Source organism: Athene cunicularia (genome assembly GCF_003259725.1).
Source record: "Athene cunicularia isolate RWA chromosome 11 unlocalized genomic scaffold, athCun1 chr11_part1, whole genome shotgun sequence".
NCBI lineage: Eukaryota > Metazoa > Chordata > Aves > Strigiformes > Strigidae > Athene > Athene cunicularia.
Genome location: NW_020799113.1, coordinates 18,529,019 through 18,543,074, shown reverse-complemented (window position 1 = coordinate 18,543,074; position 14,056 = coordinate 18,529,019). Strand labels below are relative to the sequence as shown.

The 14,056-nt window shown below is 58.7% G+C and overlaps 1 protein-coding gene across 1 annotated transcript in view; it reads left to right on the top strand.

Annotated features, from left to right (window-relative positions):
- Positions 1 to 12,484, top strand: part of VAC14 (Vac14, PIKFYVE complex component) — a 62,902-nt gene extending 50,418 nt beyond the window's left edge. Inside the window, exons 16-20 of the mRNA XM_026856976.1 lie at positions 6,244 to 6,418; positions 7,138 to 7,256; positions 8,091 to 8,170; positions 9,843 to 9,993; positions 11,614 to 12,484. Coding sequence (XP_026712777.1) covers positions 6,244 to 6,418; positions 7,138 to 7,256; positions 8,091 to 8,170; positions 9,843 to 9,993; positions 11,614 to 11,776 — 688 coding nt within the window. The 3' untranslated portion in view covers positions 11,777 to 12,484. The remainder of the gene's footprint in view (positions 1 to 6,243; positions 6,419 to 7,137; positions 7,257 to 8,090; positions 8,171 to 9,842; positions 9,994 to 11,613) is intronic.
- Positions 12,485 to 14,056: the final 1,572 nt, after the last annotated feature.

The window sequence follows — 14,056 nt, the reverse complement described above, 5'->3', positions numbered from 1 at the left end:
TGTCCAAGGGGAACATCATGAGGAGCAGAAGCCAAGAGCTGAGGCTCTGCAGGACCAAGATGCTGTTTCACCAGCTGAAGCTGATCTGAAATACTGATGTACGTTTGTGCTGCAGGAAAGGATGCACCGTGCTCCTCTCGGGGATACCCCGTGGCTGCTCTGGGGGTCCCTGGGGATCTCAAGGGAGAGCCTTATAGTTGAGACGGCCCCAGCCCAGCACTGAGCTGGCACCACCCCTCCTTCAGCAGCTGTCACACTGACGGCTTCTGCTGAGCAGACACTCTGTGGGAGGGTTTTCTTGTTTGCAGTGAAACACTCTGCACCTTTCCCTTCTCAAGCAAAGGCATCACAGGGCTTGTCTCCAGCTTCCCAAGATGCACACGTTTCCTCAGAGATCCACGTCTCTCTGGTCTGTGGCTCTCACTGAGTTTCCTGGGGGAACTTGGTAACCATCAGGAGAAACCAGGGCTGGCAAGGTTGAAGATAAGTTCAGGCTTTGTCGCACATTAACCTACCTCTCCCTGAAACACCCTCACCCTTCCCGATGATGTATTATTCCCTTTGATCCAATGCTCCTGGCTGTTCCTGGCTGAACTGACATCTCAAAAAGCAGGGCCTGAATGTCAAGACATGGAATAAGAGTCCAAAAGCCACATGAAGAAAGAGGAGGAACTCCTGCTCACATTGTCCATGATGGCTCCTGGCTCCAGGGCTGCCCTTCCCAAGGACTCATCCATGCTCTCCAGGGCTTTCCTTGGCTGGCTTCCCAATCCAGCAGATGCTGATGCTCTGCCATGTATCTCATTCCATCTTGGTGCCTGCAAGCCCATCCCCAGGAGACAGATCCACCAGGTCCTCTCTGTCTTTTGATGAGGACCCAAGCTCATTAGGGAAACATACCGGCAGAGGCTTGCTTTGAGATGGGAATGGCTGGCTGGGAGACAGGAGATGGGGGGGCAGAGAGTCCCTCTGCCTCCTGCAGAAGGACCCACACTTCTTCTAAACTTCCCAAACCCTTCAAAATTCCTTATATTAAACGCTATGAATTTTGAAAGAGCTGCCGGGGTTGCCATGGTTTCCCTTGCCCAGAGGAGCGGCTCTGAAGCCTCAATTCAGCAAAGACAGTGAGAAAAATGGAGGTCTGGGATTTTCTTTGCTGCCGTGGTGGGGAAGGATGGGGCAACAGCACCCTCCTGCCTTCCCTGATCTCTCCTCCCTCTCCCCTCCATCCTAATTTTGTCTGTGAGGCTGCTTTCTCTGCAGATTCCTAAAGGATTCCAGCTGCTGGGCTGGGCTGGAGATGCTGCTTTTCCCAGCAGGAGGATTTTAGGGGGACAGGCATCACGGGCAAGCAGATTGAGCCAGGACATCTCCCAGGGAGCCCAGAGCAGGGAGGAAGGGCGGTGGAAAGCCCTGGGGAGGAGAGAGAAAGGGAGCAGAGGAAGAGGAGGGTGGGGAGGAAGGACAGAGGGGCTCTGCCCTCCTCACAGCCGTGGAGAGGTGGTGCTCTGGCCCTGTGAGGCAAAAAAGCGGGGCAGACCCCCTTGGAGCATCACTCCTTCCCCAGCTCTGACTCTGTCCCCAGTTGCTGGAAATGGGACGAGACATGATACTCTCCCTGCTGGGGCCTCATGTCTGCCCAGAGCTAATAAAGCAAATCAGTGGTGCTTAATGAAGAAGCACCTGCTTAACTGAACGCAGCAGGACAGTGCTCAGCGTGGCTGGGCAGCGGGACGGGGCCAGCAGCACTCTCCTCACAGGGCTCCCTGCAGGTCCCAGCAGAGGGGACAGTGTCTCCATTCACAGTGGGGCTGAATTTCATCTTTTTTTTCTTTAATTTGATGGAAAACCAGACTTTCACGCCCTGTGAGCAAGCATCGGGCTGCCCTGACCCTCTGTTACACCATTCCTTCACGGAGGAGGCAGGGGACGGGGCAGGGGACAGGGCTGAAGCAGTTAAAGGGGCAAGCGGGCGGGATGGGAGCTCTGACAGCTCCCTGAAATTATGTTGTTTAGATTAGCCGGGTTTCCAGGCATCGGGCTGTCAAAGCAAGAGAGCTGGGAGGGATGCCGGGGCTTGTCCTTAATTGGAGATGTGGCTCTGAAGCTGCCCCATTGCTCTGACGTCCCCTGGGCTCTGGCACGAAGCCCCGCAGCAGCTCCCTGCCCTGAGGCTTTCAGCTTGTCCCCATAACAGCCACCCCATCCCACCCCACTGATGGACATTATTGCGTTAACAACTCAGTGGCCTCTGGATCATGGGGGGCTGTGGTGCTTAATGGGGTGCAGCTGGGGCACAGCTCAGGGATGCAGCGGGACACAGCGATGCGAAGCTTGTGGTGACCTCTATGGCTCCTCCCTTGGCCAGTATCATCTTGCCAAGGGGTCCTTTAGGCTAGGAGCAGGGCAGGGTCGTGTCCCCACGGCAGGGGCTGCGGGTGGCCCGCTGGGTCCCTTGGTAGCCCCACTGCAGCTCAGCCCCATCTGTGGCAATGAGCAGGGGGTGGTCCCCATCTACACACTGCAGGCAGGCGCTGCCTCCCATCTGCCCACTGCTGTGCTCCTTGGCTCTGTTGGAAAGGCTTGAATAACCCTTTTAATTTAAGGAGTTAAATTTTAATGGCCTAAATACTACACTTCATTATCGCCGCCATGTGCCTGCGCCGACGGCTGCCTGACGTCTTGGCGATGCGGTGCGGTGATGCTCTGCGCCTGCTGCCTCCCCGGGGACGCTTCTCTTTTCCTCCTCTCCCATGCCAGGACCTCCTTGGGGACTCATTGGGTCCCCGTGGGCAAGGGGACAGGCAAGGGGACACATGTGTCACCCACAGGGATGCAGGGAGAGCCCCAGGGAGAGGCATCTTGCTGGGATGATGCTTCGGAGGGGATTAGACGGCTCTTTCCATCATCACATCAAAGCATGGGCAGGTGCCTGGGTGGGTGAGCCGCGGCCAGCCGGCTGGTTACTGCAGGTTTAAGTCTTATGACTGGGGTGTACATATTTATGGGATGTATATATTTGGGGGATATACATATATTTAAGGAGAGTGTGTATATATATATATATATATACACACACACACATATTTATGGGCTGTATATATCTGGGAGATATATATATATTTACGGGGTGTATATGTTTGGGGTGTACATACAAAGGGTCTGGCTCACACTCACTGTCCACTCTTGCCCAGCCACCCCTCTGGCACCTCAGCTGCTGCCTGGTCAGTTAGAAGCCACCTGTCCCCTGTATGGCTGCGTCCCCTGCCTCCCTGCAGCCAGCCTCGCGTTCCCGTCATGCCATTGAAGCCTCCCAGCGGACCAGCTCCAGGGACCCCCCCATCCCCCCCGGCAGCCACCCGGTGCTGGCAGTTGGGCTCAGCTGCTGGCTGCTGTCATGGAGGCCAGCAGCTGTGTGGCCGGACAGTTGTCCCCTCCTTTGGGGACTGCTTTTGGGATGTGCTGACCAAGGGGCTTCGTAGCAGGGGGGAGTTTGGGTTCTTTGGCTGCATCAGGGGAAGCTGCTGAGCACTGGCAAGCTCATTCTGCTGGTGGCTCCTGGAGAGCTTGAGGGCAGCTGGAAGGGATGATGTCCAGGTGGGGCAGCATCCCTGGGGGGGTGACACAGCTTCAAAGCTGCAGGGACAGTCTCTGCACGGCTGCTTCTTTTAACACCCCCACAGTTTCCAGTTTCCCAGTGCCCCTGAAAGGAGGGGGAACAAACCCAACTCTTCCCTGCTAATCAAAACCAGGCCTGAAATTAGCAGGCGGCTCGCGTTCAGCCCCCCAGTCGCTGGGAGCACGATGTTAGCCAGCCAAATGTCAGAGCTCCTATTTATGGAAAGCAAGAGCCCTTCTTTTCCACGGAGAAGCAGCGGAGGGGGAACCCGACTGGCGTCCTTGCCATGGGCGGATGAGGGCAGCTTCGGAGGTCGCTGAATTGCCCTCGACACTTGCTGGCACCGTTTTTCTTTTGGCTGAGCTTGTTTGAGCTCTTTTTGTAGCCTTTCTGCCTGGAAGGTGTAAAACACCGGCTCCGTGCCGGCTGCAAGCAGAAGAGCCAGTCCCTGGCTATACCGGCCACACTTTGCAATTGGGGGTAAAATTGTCCTGGTGTTTGTCCCTGGAGGACCCGTCCCCTCTTTGGGCACAGTAAATCATCCTGCTTCATGGTCTGGGTGCCTGGCACGGCTGCCGGAGGAAGCTCGCCAAGGTTGGGGCATCCAGTTATGCCCTCTTATTGGAGAAGGGTAGGATGGAGCCAGCTCCCTCCTGGGCTGGGCTTGGACCTGCCTAGGCTGAGCTTGCTTTGCTGCAGCTGGCGATGACCGGATCCTCCCTGCAATGCTGAGCTATTGATTTGCTTTTGGCTCCATCAGGCTGGACTAAAAGCCTCTGCCTTCCCCTTCCCTCCCTCGATGCTTCACTTTCCCATCGCTCTCCCTCCTCCAGCCAGCCCGCGTCCAAGCGGCAAGAAATCGGGGAAGCGTTTTCATCTCCATGAATGCAGCCGGTTACGTAAGAATAATTGGGATAAATGAGCTTATTTATCACGGCCCGTTCCATTTTAAGGGGGTCCAGGGCGATTGCTGGGTTGGGTTATGTAAAAGCCCGCACAGAGCATCTCATTGTCCGGCAGCAGCCACGCGGGATGCAGGAGCTGCCGATGGAGAGTTGCCGGGGCTGGGCAAGGAGAGCACGGGTTGCTTGGCAGAACTGGGAGGAAGATGGGGGGTTTCTTCCTCCATGTGTTGGGAGAGAAATTCTATCTCTTCATTCCCCACCCACCTTCTGTGTCCCTAAAACACCAGGGTATGGTCTTTGGTGTCTTCCTATGGCCATATAGTCTTCCACTAGTCCTTCCCTGTGGGGATGGGGTCTGGAAACTTGCCTCCTTCCTTTTCCTCACCCTAGGAGGTGAAAACGTGACCTCAGGGGGAGTTCAGGTGTGCCTCCCACCTCCTCGCCAAACCAAGCACCTAGGGAACGCCTCCCTCCCAGCCGCTGAAAAGTGTTCTCCTTGTTTTGCCTCCTGAACCCTTCTGAGGTGCCTCCAGCGGGGGATTTGGTTGCCAGCTGACGTTATCTGGTGGGGAAACAGTGTGTTAGGAGTTGGGGGCAAGCGGAGGAGCTCTGGGAATGACAGCATCTCCCCCCGGTGCCGAGGCCCCCTGTCAGCCCGTGGCGAAGGTGTGGAGACCCAGGAAGCATCCCAGTTTCAGGAGATGCTGGGGAGCTGGGTGGGCTCCCCCGGGTCTCCCTGATGCGGGCACCAGAGAGCTGAACCGGCACTGGGCAGTGTTTCAGGTGTCCTCAGACAAACCGCACAAGAAGGCAGGAGCCTGGAGAAAAACAGGAAATCCCCAAATCTAAACAAACATGGGAAAAAAAAAAAAAGATCTGTTTTTTCATTCCTGGTCTAAAATGTTTTAAAACCTTGAGAATGCCCCAAGGTTTGTTAAGCAGAACATTCCTGCTGTGACCTGCCGGGCTCAACCAGGCAGATCGGCGTGGGCTGTGGCACCGGCTCCGCCGCGCTTTGAGGAGAGTGCTGCTGGCCAGGCGTCCGGTGAGCAGAAGCACCTCACAGCTTCACTGCTGGAGCTGTGAGCCCCTTGGCACCGGATTTCCTGGGAGCCAGAGCGTGAAGGAGTTCAAAGAGCAATGGAGCAGGTTACTGGAAGAAAGGGGGGATGTATAGGGACAGGCAGCCTCTGGCTCCAGGGCTCCTGGGTTGAACAACACCAGGAGGGGTTGCTTTGTCCCAGTGGCCATGCTCGCTCCCTACCAGTTCCCTGGTGTCAGAGGGATGCTGGTCTGACAGGGCCATCCCATCCCATCACATCTGTAACCACAGTGTTGCACACTCCCTGCATTGTCAGGGAGGGAAGCGATGCTGAAACCTTCCAAGTGTGGTCACTGGAAGGCTCAAGGCAGCAACAAGCCACAGTGGTGGGTGCTGATGAGGTCCCAGGGCAGCACAACTGGAGTTGTATCTTACTAGCCTAGCTACTTTTTTTGGCCTTGCCCTGGTGTAAATAGCTGCACCCTCCAAATGCAGAGCCTGGTATTACCCCGAATCTCCCTTCTGGGGCCACCCTACTCACCCAACCTCTGGTGCAGCTGGACCTCCCATCCCTGGTCCTCTCTGGAGGAAGGGGCTGATGAACGGGCTCAGGTCAGGGTCTCAGGGTGCTCATTAACCATCCTTCCACCCCGGTTTCTCTCCTCTGTGATACGCAGGCAGCTTTGTCTACTTCTGAACGCAGAAAACATCTTCCACTCTATGGCAGACATACTACTTCGGGAAGAGGACCTCAAGTTCGCCTCTACCATGGTCCACACTCTGAACACCATCCTGCTAACATCCTCTGAGCTCTTCCAGCTGAGGAACCAGCTGAAGGACCTGAATACTCCGGTATGGGCCATGGGAGCAGGCTCAGCTGCTGGGAGGGACATAATGGGGGTGGCGGGGACCTGGCAGCCACCTGGGTCCTTGTCTTGCCTGGTAGGTCCAACGGCTGGAGCTCGGGCACCCAGGGTGGCCCCTTCATTCCTCCACTCTTCAGGAGTTGAGAGGGGCTTAAAGGACGTGCCCAACTCCTGCTTTGCTCTGCTGGGGTGGGAGCGGGCTCCCCAAGCCCTCAAGCAGCTGCCACCTCCCTCCGCCACAACACAGGCTAGGGGACAGGTGACAGCGGGAGGAGAACCCCCCAGTCCCTCAGCTGTCCCTGCCAGGAACGTGCCCACAGGGTTTGCCAAGCAGCTGCCACCAGCACCGATGACATCTGAGCAAGGCAAGGAGAGGGAGGAAGACTTCTCCTCCTCATGCTGAAGGCCAGCAATGCAGTGGTGTCCCCTTGGGTGGGACAGCCACTGTTCTCCAGCCCCTCATCCTGTGGTGGACACAGCACCCCCAAGGGCCACCCTGTCACGCTGCCACCCCAAAACCTGCCTGGTCTCCATCCAACAAGGGCTCATGCCACTGCCAGGTGGACTTGGTGGGTCCAGAAACATCCTTTTGTGTCTTGGTGGCACTTGCCAGCCCAGTGAGTTGGTGTCAGGGACCTGGGGCTCTCCGTGCCACGTCCTTGCTCCTGCTGGCGCACTGACCCCAGTGGCTCCCTCTTTCCCCAGGAAAGCCGAAACCTCTTCTGCTGCCTGTACCGGTCCTGGTGTCACAACCCCGTGACAACCGTGTCCCTCTGCTTCCTCACACAGAACTACAAGCATGCCTACGACCTCATCCAGAAATTGTATCCTTTGGGGGTTTTCTGTGAGGCTGGTGGCTGGGCTGGCCCCTGGTCCCTCTGTGGCCACCAAGGTCATTGTGTGGGCCAGCCCAGCCTCCTGACTGCAGCCCGTCATTACTGGAGCGGCATTCCTGCAATGAGAGGGCAGGGCAGCCTGTGCTGGGCGCATGCCAGCAACCTTCCCCTGGTGTTGTCCTTACTTTTTGTGGTGTAAAAAGAGGAAAGCGTGTGCTGGCTGAGCCCTGACCTTCCCCTGACTGGGAGGGGAGGCTCTTCAGCATCCTCTTCCTCCCAGGAAGATGAAGACTTTGGCCTCCTGGCTTGATGAGGAGCAGGCAGCACCCGGCGCAGTGCGGTTCCTGGTGAGCTCACCATCTGCCTGGAGCAGAATGATTATTTTCATGTGCCGGCAAACCCCAGGCCTCCCTGAGTAGCTTTCCATACAACAAAGCTTAATAACGTGCACGCTTTCCCTTCCTGGCACACACCAGCATTTCTTCTCAGGGATGGGAGTACTCAGCATCACCTCGGACCAGGGGGGTAAAAGCAACCATGTTCCCTTGTACCATCTTCCTGCCTGCTCTCTGGCGGGGCAAGCTGCTGCCTTTTTGGGCAGCCTGCCTTTTCCCCCATCCCTGCCTGCTCATCCTGTTTCCTTCCATCATCCCTTGGCTGCCCTGCAGACCTTTCAGCCCTGCCTGCTCGCTTCCCGCGGGAGCTGTGGACACAGGGAGGGTTTGGCAGAGCCGCGGCCCATGCCGGGCATTGCCCAGGCGAGCCATCTGCTGCTGCCGGGCCACTCTTTTCCAAGGTAACGTCCTTAACAGCCGCATCCAGCGGGGATCTGGAGGTCACCGTGGATTTCCTCACCGAGGTGGACAAGCTGGTGCAGCTCATCGAGTGCCCCATATTCACATGTAAGGAGGAAACCCTGCGTGGGGAAGGGGCGGCGCATGGTGCTCCCCCTCCCTGCTCCTCCATCACAAGCAGCAGCCGCCGCACAAATAAATAGAGCAGAAGTTATGAGACTTCTTGCCGGGAGGTTTGCCCAGCGCTGGAGCTGCCTGCCGGGGCCGGGCACACTGGCAGTGCTGGGGGGGTCAGTTTGCCCTCCAGATATAGGTTAAGGGAGCGAGCAGAGCTGGCACCAAACAAAGGGACGGGGGAAGGATGGGGGGGCCTGGACCACACTGAGCATCTCTGGGGGACTACTGGTAAGGTGTCAGCTGCAGGGAGCCATGTGTGCCGCTCTTGGAGATATGGGGTGGCATCATGGGTGCTGCTGGGGCCCTTAGCAAGAAAAAAGGTGATTTTTTTAATATTTTTTTTTTCTGGAGAAGGAGAATAAACCTTAAAAAAACAGAGCTGCTTCTCTCCCTGCTGAGCTTCAGATCTGGCTCCCTTGTCCCCAGCAGTGTGGGTCCCCCCCATTGGGTAACAGTCAGGGCCTGGCCAGGGGCTCAGGGATATGGACGTGGGAGCCAGGATGGGGAGGGGAGGACGTGGCAGGGTGACCCATGGCTGGGGGGCTGTTGCTCACACTGGCCATGGCATTCAGCTGCTGCTGGGCTCCTCCCTGGAGGTGGAGCTGGGCATTGAGGCCACGGCAAAGTGTCCTGGTAGGAGCTTTGAGGGGACCTATATAGGTCCAGGGCTGGAGAATATTTGGGGGAAGAGGGTTAGAGCAGCCGGACAGTGAAGATGTCGGGTGACCCTCAGTCATGCTCTGTCCTGTGGTGCTCTGTGCCTCATCCCAAAGATGACTTTCCCACCATGTGAGGCACCCACATGTCTGTGGTGGCTTTCCCTGGCCCCAAACTATTCCTGGAGGGTTCCCCAGCCCACTCACCTTTATCTCCAAGTCTCGGGTTAGGGGACAGACATGTCCCCCATAGAGAAGCATCCCTGGGCATGGGTCCTTTCACAGGGAGACATCAGAGGTGCTAGTGGCAAGCAGGAGGTGACATTCTAGGGCAGGAACCTCTTGCCCTATCCCCTGGGCTGCCCTAGGTGGGACCTTGGTTGACCATAGGGCTCCAGAAGACTCTTCCACCCATGAGCACCACGAGGGACGGAGCAGGAGGGTGGTTTCCCTCTGCTGAGCAACACGGAGGACCAACACAAGTAACCACTGGGGCTGAGAGGAGAGGATCCCTTCTGCTCCAGAGGGTCCCCGGGAGGGTGTCTCCCAGCCCTCCTGATGTGTGATGCTCCAGGGGGGATATTTCTGCTAATCGCACAGAAGCTGAGGAGCACTCATGATTCACGTGTGTCCTCAGACAGACAGCATGGATGGGCTCGGGGCTGAGCAACTGCAGGGATGGGAGAGTGGGGAGCCACTGCCCACTTCCCCAACTGGTAGATGGGGGCTGTGGTGAGGAGAGGGGCTTCTAACCTGTGTGAGACATGAAAGTGGATGAGTTAATGTAAGGAGAGAGGCTGCTTCTGCCATGTGGGTGCCCTTCCAGTCCGCTGGCAGAGGCTTATAGCCTCCTCAGGACCATCAGAGAGGTGGGAAGAACCTGCTCTGGGGAGTAGAGGTGAAATGCATTTTACCCACCTCCCCGTCCTCTTCCTCTCCTCTTCCAGATCTCCGCCTGCAGCTGCTGGATGTGAAGAACAACCCCTACTTGATCAAGGCTCTCTATGGCCTGCTGATGCTGCTGCCCCAGAGCAGCGCCTTCCAGCTCCTCTCCCACCGCCTGCAGTGTGTGCCCAACCCCGAGCTCATGCAGACCGCGTAAGTGCTGTGGGGTCAGACCCCAGCGTCGGCCTCAGGGCCAGACCAGTGGTCCCCCAACACGGGCTGAGCATCCCTGCCATCCCAGGCTCAGCCCTGGGCTCTGGCTTTCAGCCCCAGCTCCTTTGTGGCCGCAGCTGCTCCTTGCCCCGTGGCCGGGAGCGTTGGCTGGGGGGGGTTGTGTCTATATTTGGTAACCCTGGGAGGGCTGTGCCTCATCCACAGGCATTTGGCATCCGGGATGGAAAATTTCACTTGTGGGGTCGCTATGGAAACGAGCAGAGCTGGGAAGGAGGTTTATGGAGAGAGACTCCCGCAGCTGGGGGGTGCTCCCAAAACGTGTGTGTGTGTGTCCCCAGCCCAGACAGCCTTCACAGCACCCAAAGGGACCGCATAACCCGTGCACGCCTGGGGCTGGCTGCTCCGTCCCCACCCCTGGCCTTGGGGGAGCCATGAGCATTGACGTGCAAGGGCGGCCTCTCCCTGGGGACCAGCCGAAATCCTTGTGCTCCCTGCCCAGGGGTGCTGCCCGCCTGGCTTGTTAGACACGGGCGGTGGGATTTGCTCTCCAGCCCTGGGCTAATGAGCAGGGGGAGTAGATGATAAAGCTGGGTCTGCCTTTGCAAAGCCCTGGGAACAAAAAGAAGAGCTCCCGAGATGGGCAGGTTTCTCAATTAACCCCCTACGGCCGCCACTCCTTGGCTTTTAACTGCTCCCCTCGGCTGGCTTTTATCCCTCGTGGCCTCTGGCGCTGAGCTCGTACCCACAACCCGGCACTGATTTTAATTGGGGGGGCAGAGGGGGGGGTTGCATGTGCTTCTCCCCGCCTTTCTTCTCCCCCTACCCCTGGCAGCAGGGGGTTTTCGAGCAACCAGAGCTGTCAGACGGCCTGAGCATCTGATTAACTCTGACCTACATTCCTTCAAACACCGAAGCTGGCTTTCATAACAGGCCATCCCCAGCTGCCCCCTCCCCAGGGGGATGCCGGGGCTTTGAGAGCTGCCTACCATCCTCCCGTGGGCTCCCCTGTGTCCCCCAACGGGCATCCCATGGCTGGTCCCCCCACTGCCTTGCGTACGGTCAACACTGGGGGATGAACACCCATGGCTGGAGCCCTCGGAGCCCCCAGATGGCTTCCTTCAGCCCCATTTGTGGGGTCCCCAGAGCTCCAGCCATGGGTGCTCATCCCCCAAGGCTGTCCCCACTGCCACCAGCCCTCCTCTGTGCACATGGATATTTTTTGCTTGCTTGTAAAACCAGGCAGGGAAACTGAGGCCCATGGCACTGGCATCCTTTCTGGCCAGTCTCACTGCTTTTGGCCAGAATGGGTTGGGATGGGGGGGAGCATCCGTGTTGGAGGGGTTGAACCTCCTCTGTGGGGCCAGGGTGCTGAGGAAGATGTCCCTTGTCCCCTCTCATCCCAGAACTTTCTGAGCTCCTTCTCATGACTTTGGAGAACAGAAACAGGTCTTCAGGGGTGTTTCATGGCACATCAGCATCACCAGGATGTACTGTACTCAGCTTCTTCATGACAAGCCCTTGGTGCTGCCTGTGATGGATGTCTGGGATTTGGGCATCTCCTGCCTCTTCCTGCCCTTACTCTCTGCTCCTTCCTTGCAGGGACAGCACCAAACCAAGCACTGGCTTCAAGAGGGCATCAGCCTCCAACATCGACTACACGGAGCTGCTGCAACACTTTGAGAAGGTCCAAAACAAGCACCTGGAAGCACGACACCAGCGAGCTGGGCGGGCAGAGCAGCTGGACCGGCGGGTGGTCCTCTGAGCATCCCCGTGGCAGCTGTGGGTGTGCACGGTTGCTGGGGCAGGGACCAGGGGACGGGGACACCAGTTGCTGGCCACGGGAGGATCTGGTGGGTTTAATGGCAGAGGGAGACGGGCGAGCGAGTGGGGCTGGTTTTCCTCCCCGCTGTGCGTGTGGATGGTGGGGGACCCCCAGGCTGTGCCCAGCTTCTCCCATGGGTGATGCGGGGACGTGGGGAAGGGCTGCAGGAGGAGAGGGCAAGGGGAAGGTACCTCGTCTTCTCTTGCAATAGGGTGAGGAAACTCCCCTTTGCTTTGCTAATGCCTTCCCCGTGACTGTCAGCTGAGCTACCAGCCTCCTGCCAGCAAGACCAGAGGGGAAGGGAATAAGAGAGCAACCCCTGGCCTCCCGCCCTGGAAAACAAGCACGCGAGGCCATCGGCCACCTCTCGCCACCCCAACTTCCACCCTCTGGCTCTGAGGCCCTGCTGGAAGCTGCCGGCAGCATCTCACCTGGGGACTCACACTCCTGTGCGTGGCCCCCTCCCCACATCCACGCACCTTCCCTGAGCCCCCAGCTCTTGGCACGGACAGCAGCACAGCCTTAACTCCCAGCCGGCACCGGGGAGCACGGGGGGTGGCAGAGACCCTCATCACACCCAGCCCTGGACTTGATTCTTTGTTCCTACATTAAGCTCCCCATGATAAAATAAACAAGCAATGCAGAGCAGCCTGTTCCTTGTAGCTGGGCTCCCCATCCTCGTGGATCTGGCCCCAAGGGGAGCCAAAAACCTGGCATGGGCAGGGGGTGGCAGGGAGCATCTTGCTCGACCCCAAAGCCCTGGGCTGGCTCAGCCCTGCCACGTTGGCTCACAGGCGAGCAGGGCTTCTCCGCCTGTTCCTATTCTCAGCAGGAAAAAAAAACACTGCCGAAATTCTTCCAGGCCATGGTCACGAAACCACAGCGTGGTGACAGGCATTTTCCTGGCCCCGGGCAGCCGCCGGCATTGCCTTCGCCCTGTCCCACGATGCCGAGGGACTGTCACCGCCGGCACGTGCTGGGCTGCTGCAGTTCAGGGGCTGCCGCTGCATCCCCAGTGTATTTCAGGCCCTCACCTGATCCCGAGGAAAAGGGGGTTGGAGGAATTTGTGGAGTTTTTATGGCTCCTGGCCTGTTTACAGTGGAGCTGGGCTTCTGGCAGCGGGTTCCCCAAACAGCCCTGCACCGGCGCTGCTTTGGCCGGGATAAAGACATTCCTGTCATTCCCGGGAAAGGGCTTTCCAAACCCGGTCACGGCGGGTTAATTTTAACAGCCAACCCTTCAGGATGGGTAAGCGGTGGCTTCCCAAGCCCGCCAACGGCTCAGGGTACTGGGGGTGTCCCTGTTGCCTGTCCCCAACCACTGCCAGGTCACTGCCAGCGGGGCCAGGGCTGCTGCCGGCCCCGGGGCTCTGCCCATTGCTCCTGCCGGGCTCACCGCCACTGAGTGGCCTCTTTCCACGCCAAGGGATGGAGTTTATGGGGAGAAATTCCAGCCAGCTGCCGGAGCTCCGAGCCATAATCGTTTCCTTATGGGTGGCTCTTGACCAGCGCTGGCCAGAGCGGCGCAGTGCCGCAGGGGCATCGCCGGCAGGGGATCGGGGCCACTTCTCTGGCAGGAGGGGGAATAGGCATCTCAGTCTGAGCCCCTTGCCCCAGCTGAGCATCCTTTAAGTGTGAAGTGTGGCGAGGTCTGTGAGGGCTCAGCCCGGCACCCCCAGATCCCGGGGGGCTGGGGCTGGGGCCTCGGGATGGCTACAGGGAAGGGCTCGTCTGCTGGTCGGCCGCATGTTTCCCACGGCTGGCCGGCAATCAAGTGCCCCAAGGCGTTTCAGAGCTGCCAAGTAATCACTGCGGAAGGTGTTAAACTTTGACCTGCACTGAGGGGGCTGCCCGCAGCACACCTCAGCGAGGGCCTTCCCCGGGTGAGGGAGGCAGCGGGGGTCAAACAGCCCTCAGAGAGAGGCTGAACAGAGCCCTTGCCCGGAGGCAGCATAGCCCGGCACCTCCAGGGCTCTGGGGCTGCCCCCGAGCATCCGGCAGCACCCCTGGGCTCTCCCGTTCCCTACTCAGCACCCCAAGAGCACCCTTGGGGTTCCTCCACTGCACTGTGAGCAATCCCCGGTGCTGCCCCGACCCGTGGTGCTGCACCCCAGGCCAAGCATCCCGCGGGGCTCCTTCCACTGCACCCCCGGGGCTCCCTCCACTGCACTCCTGGGGCTCCCGGGGCTGCTCCCCGACACCCCCCCCACCCCCCGCAGC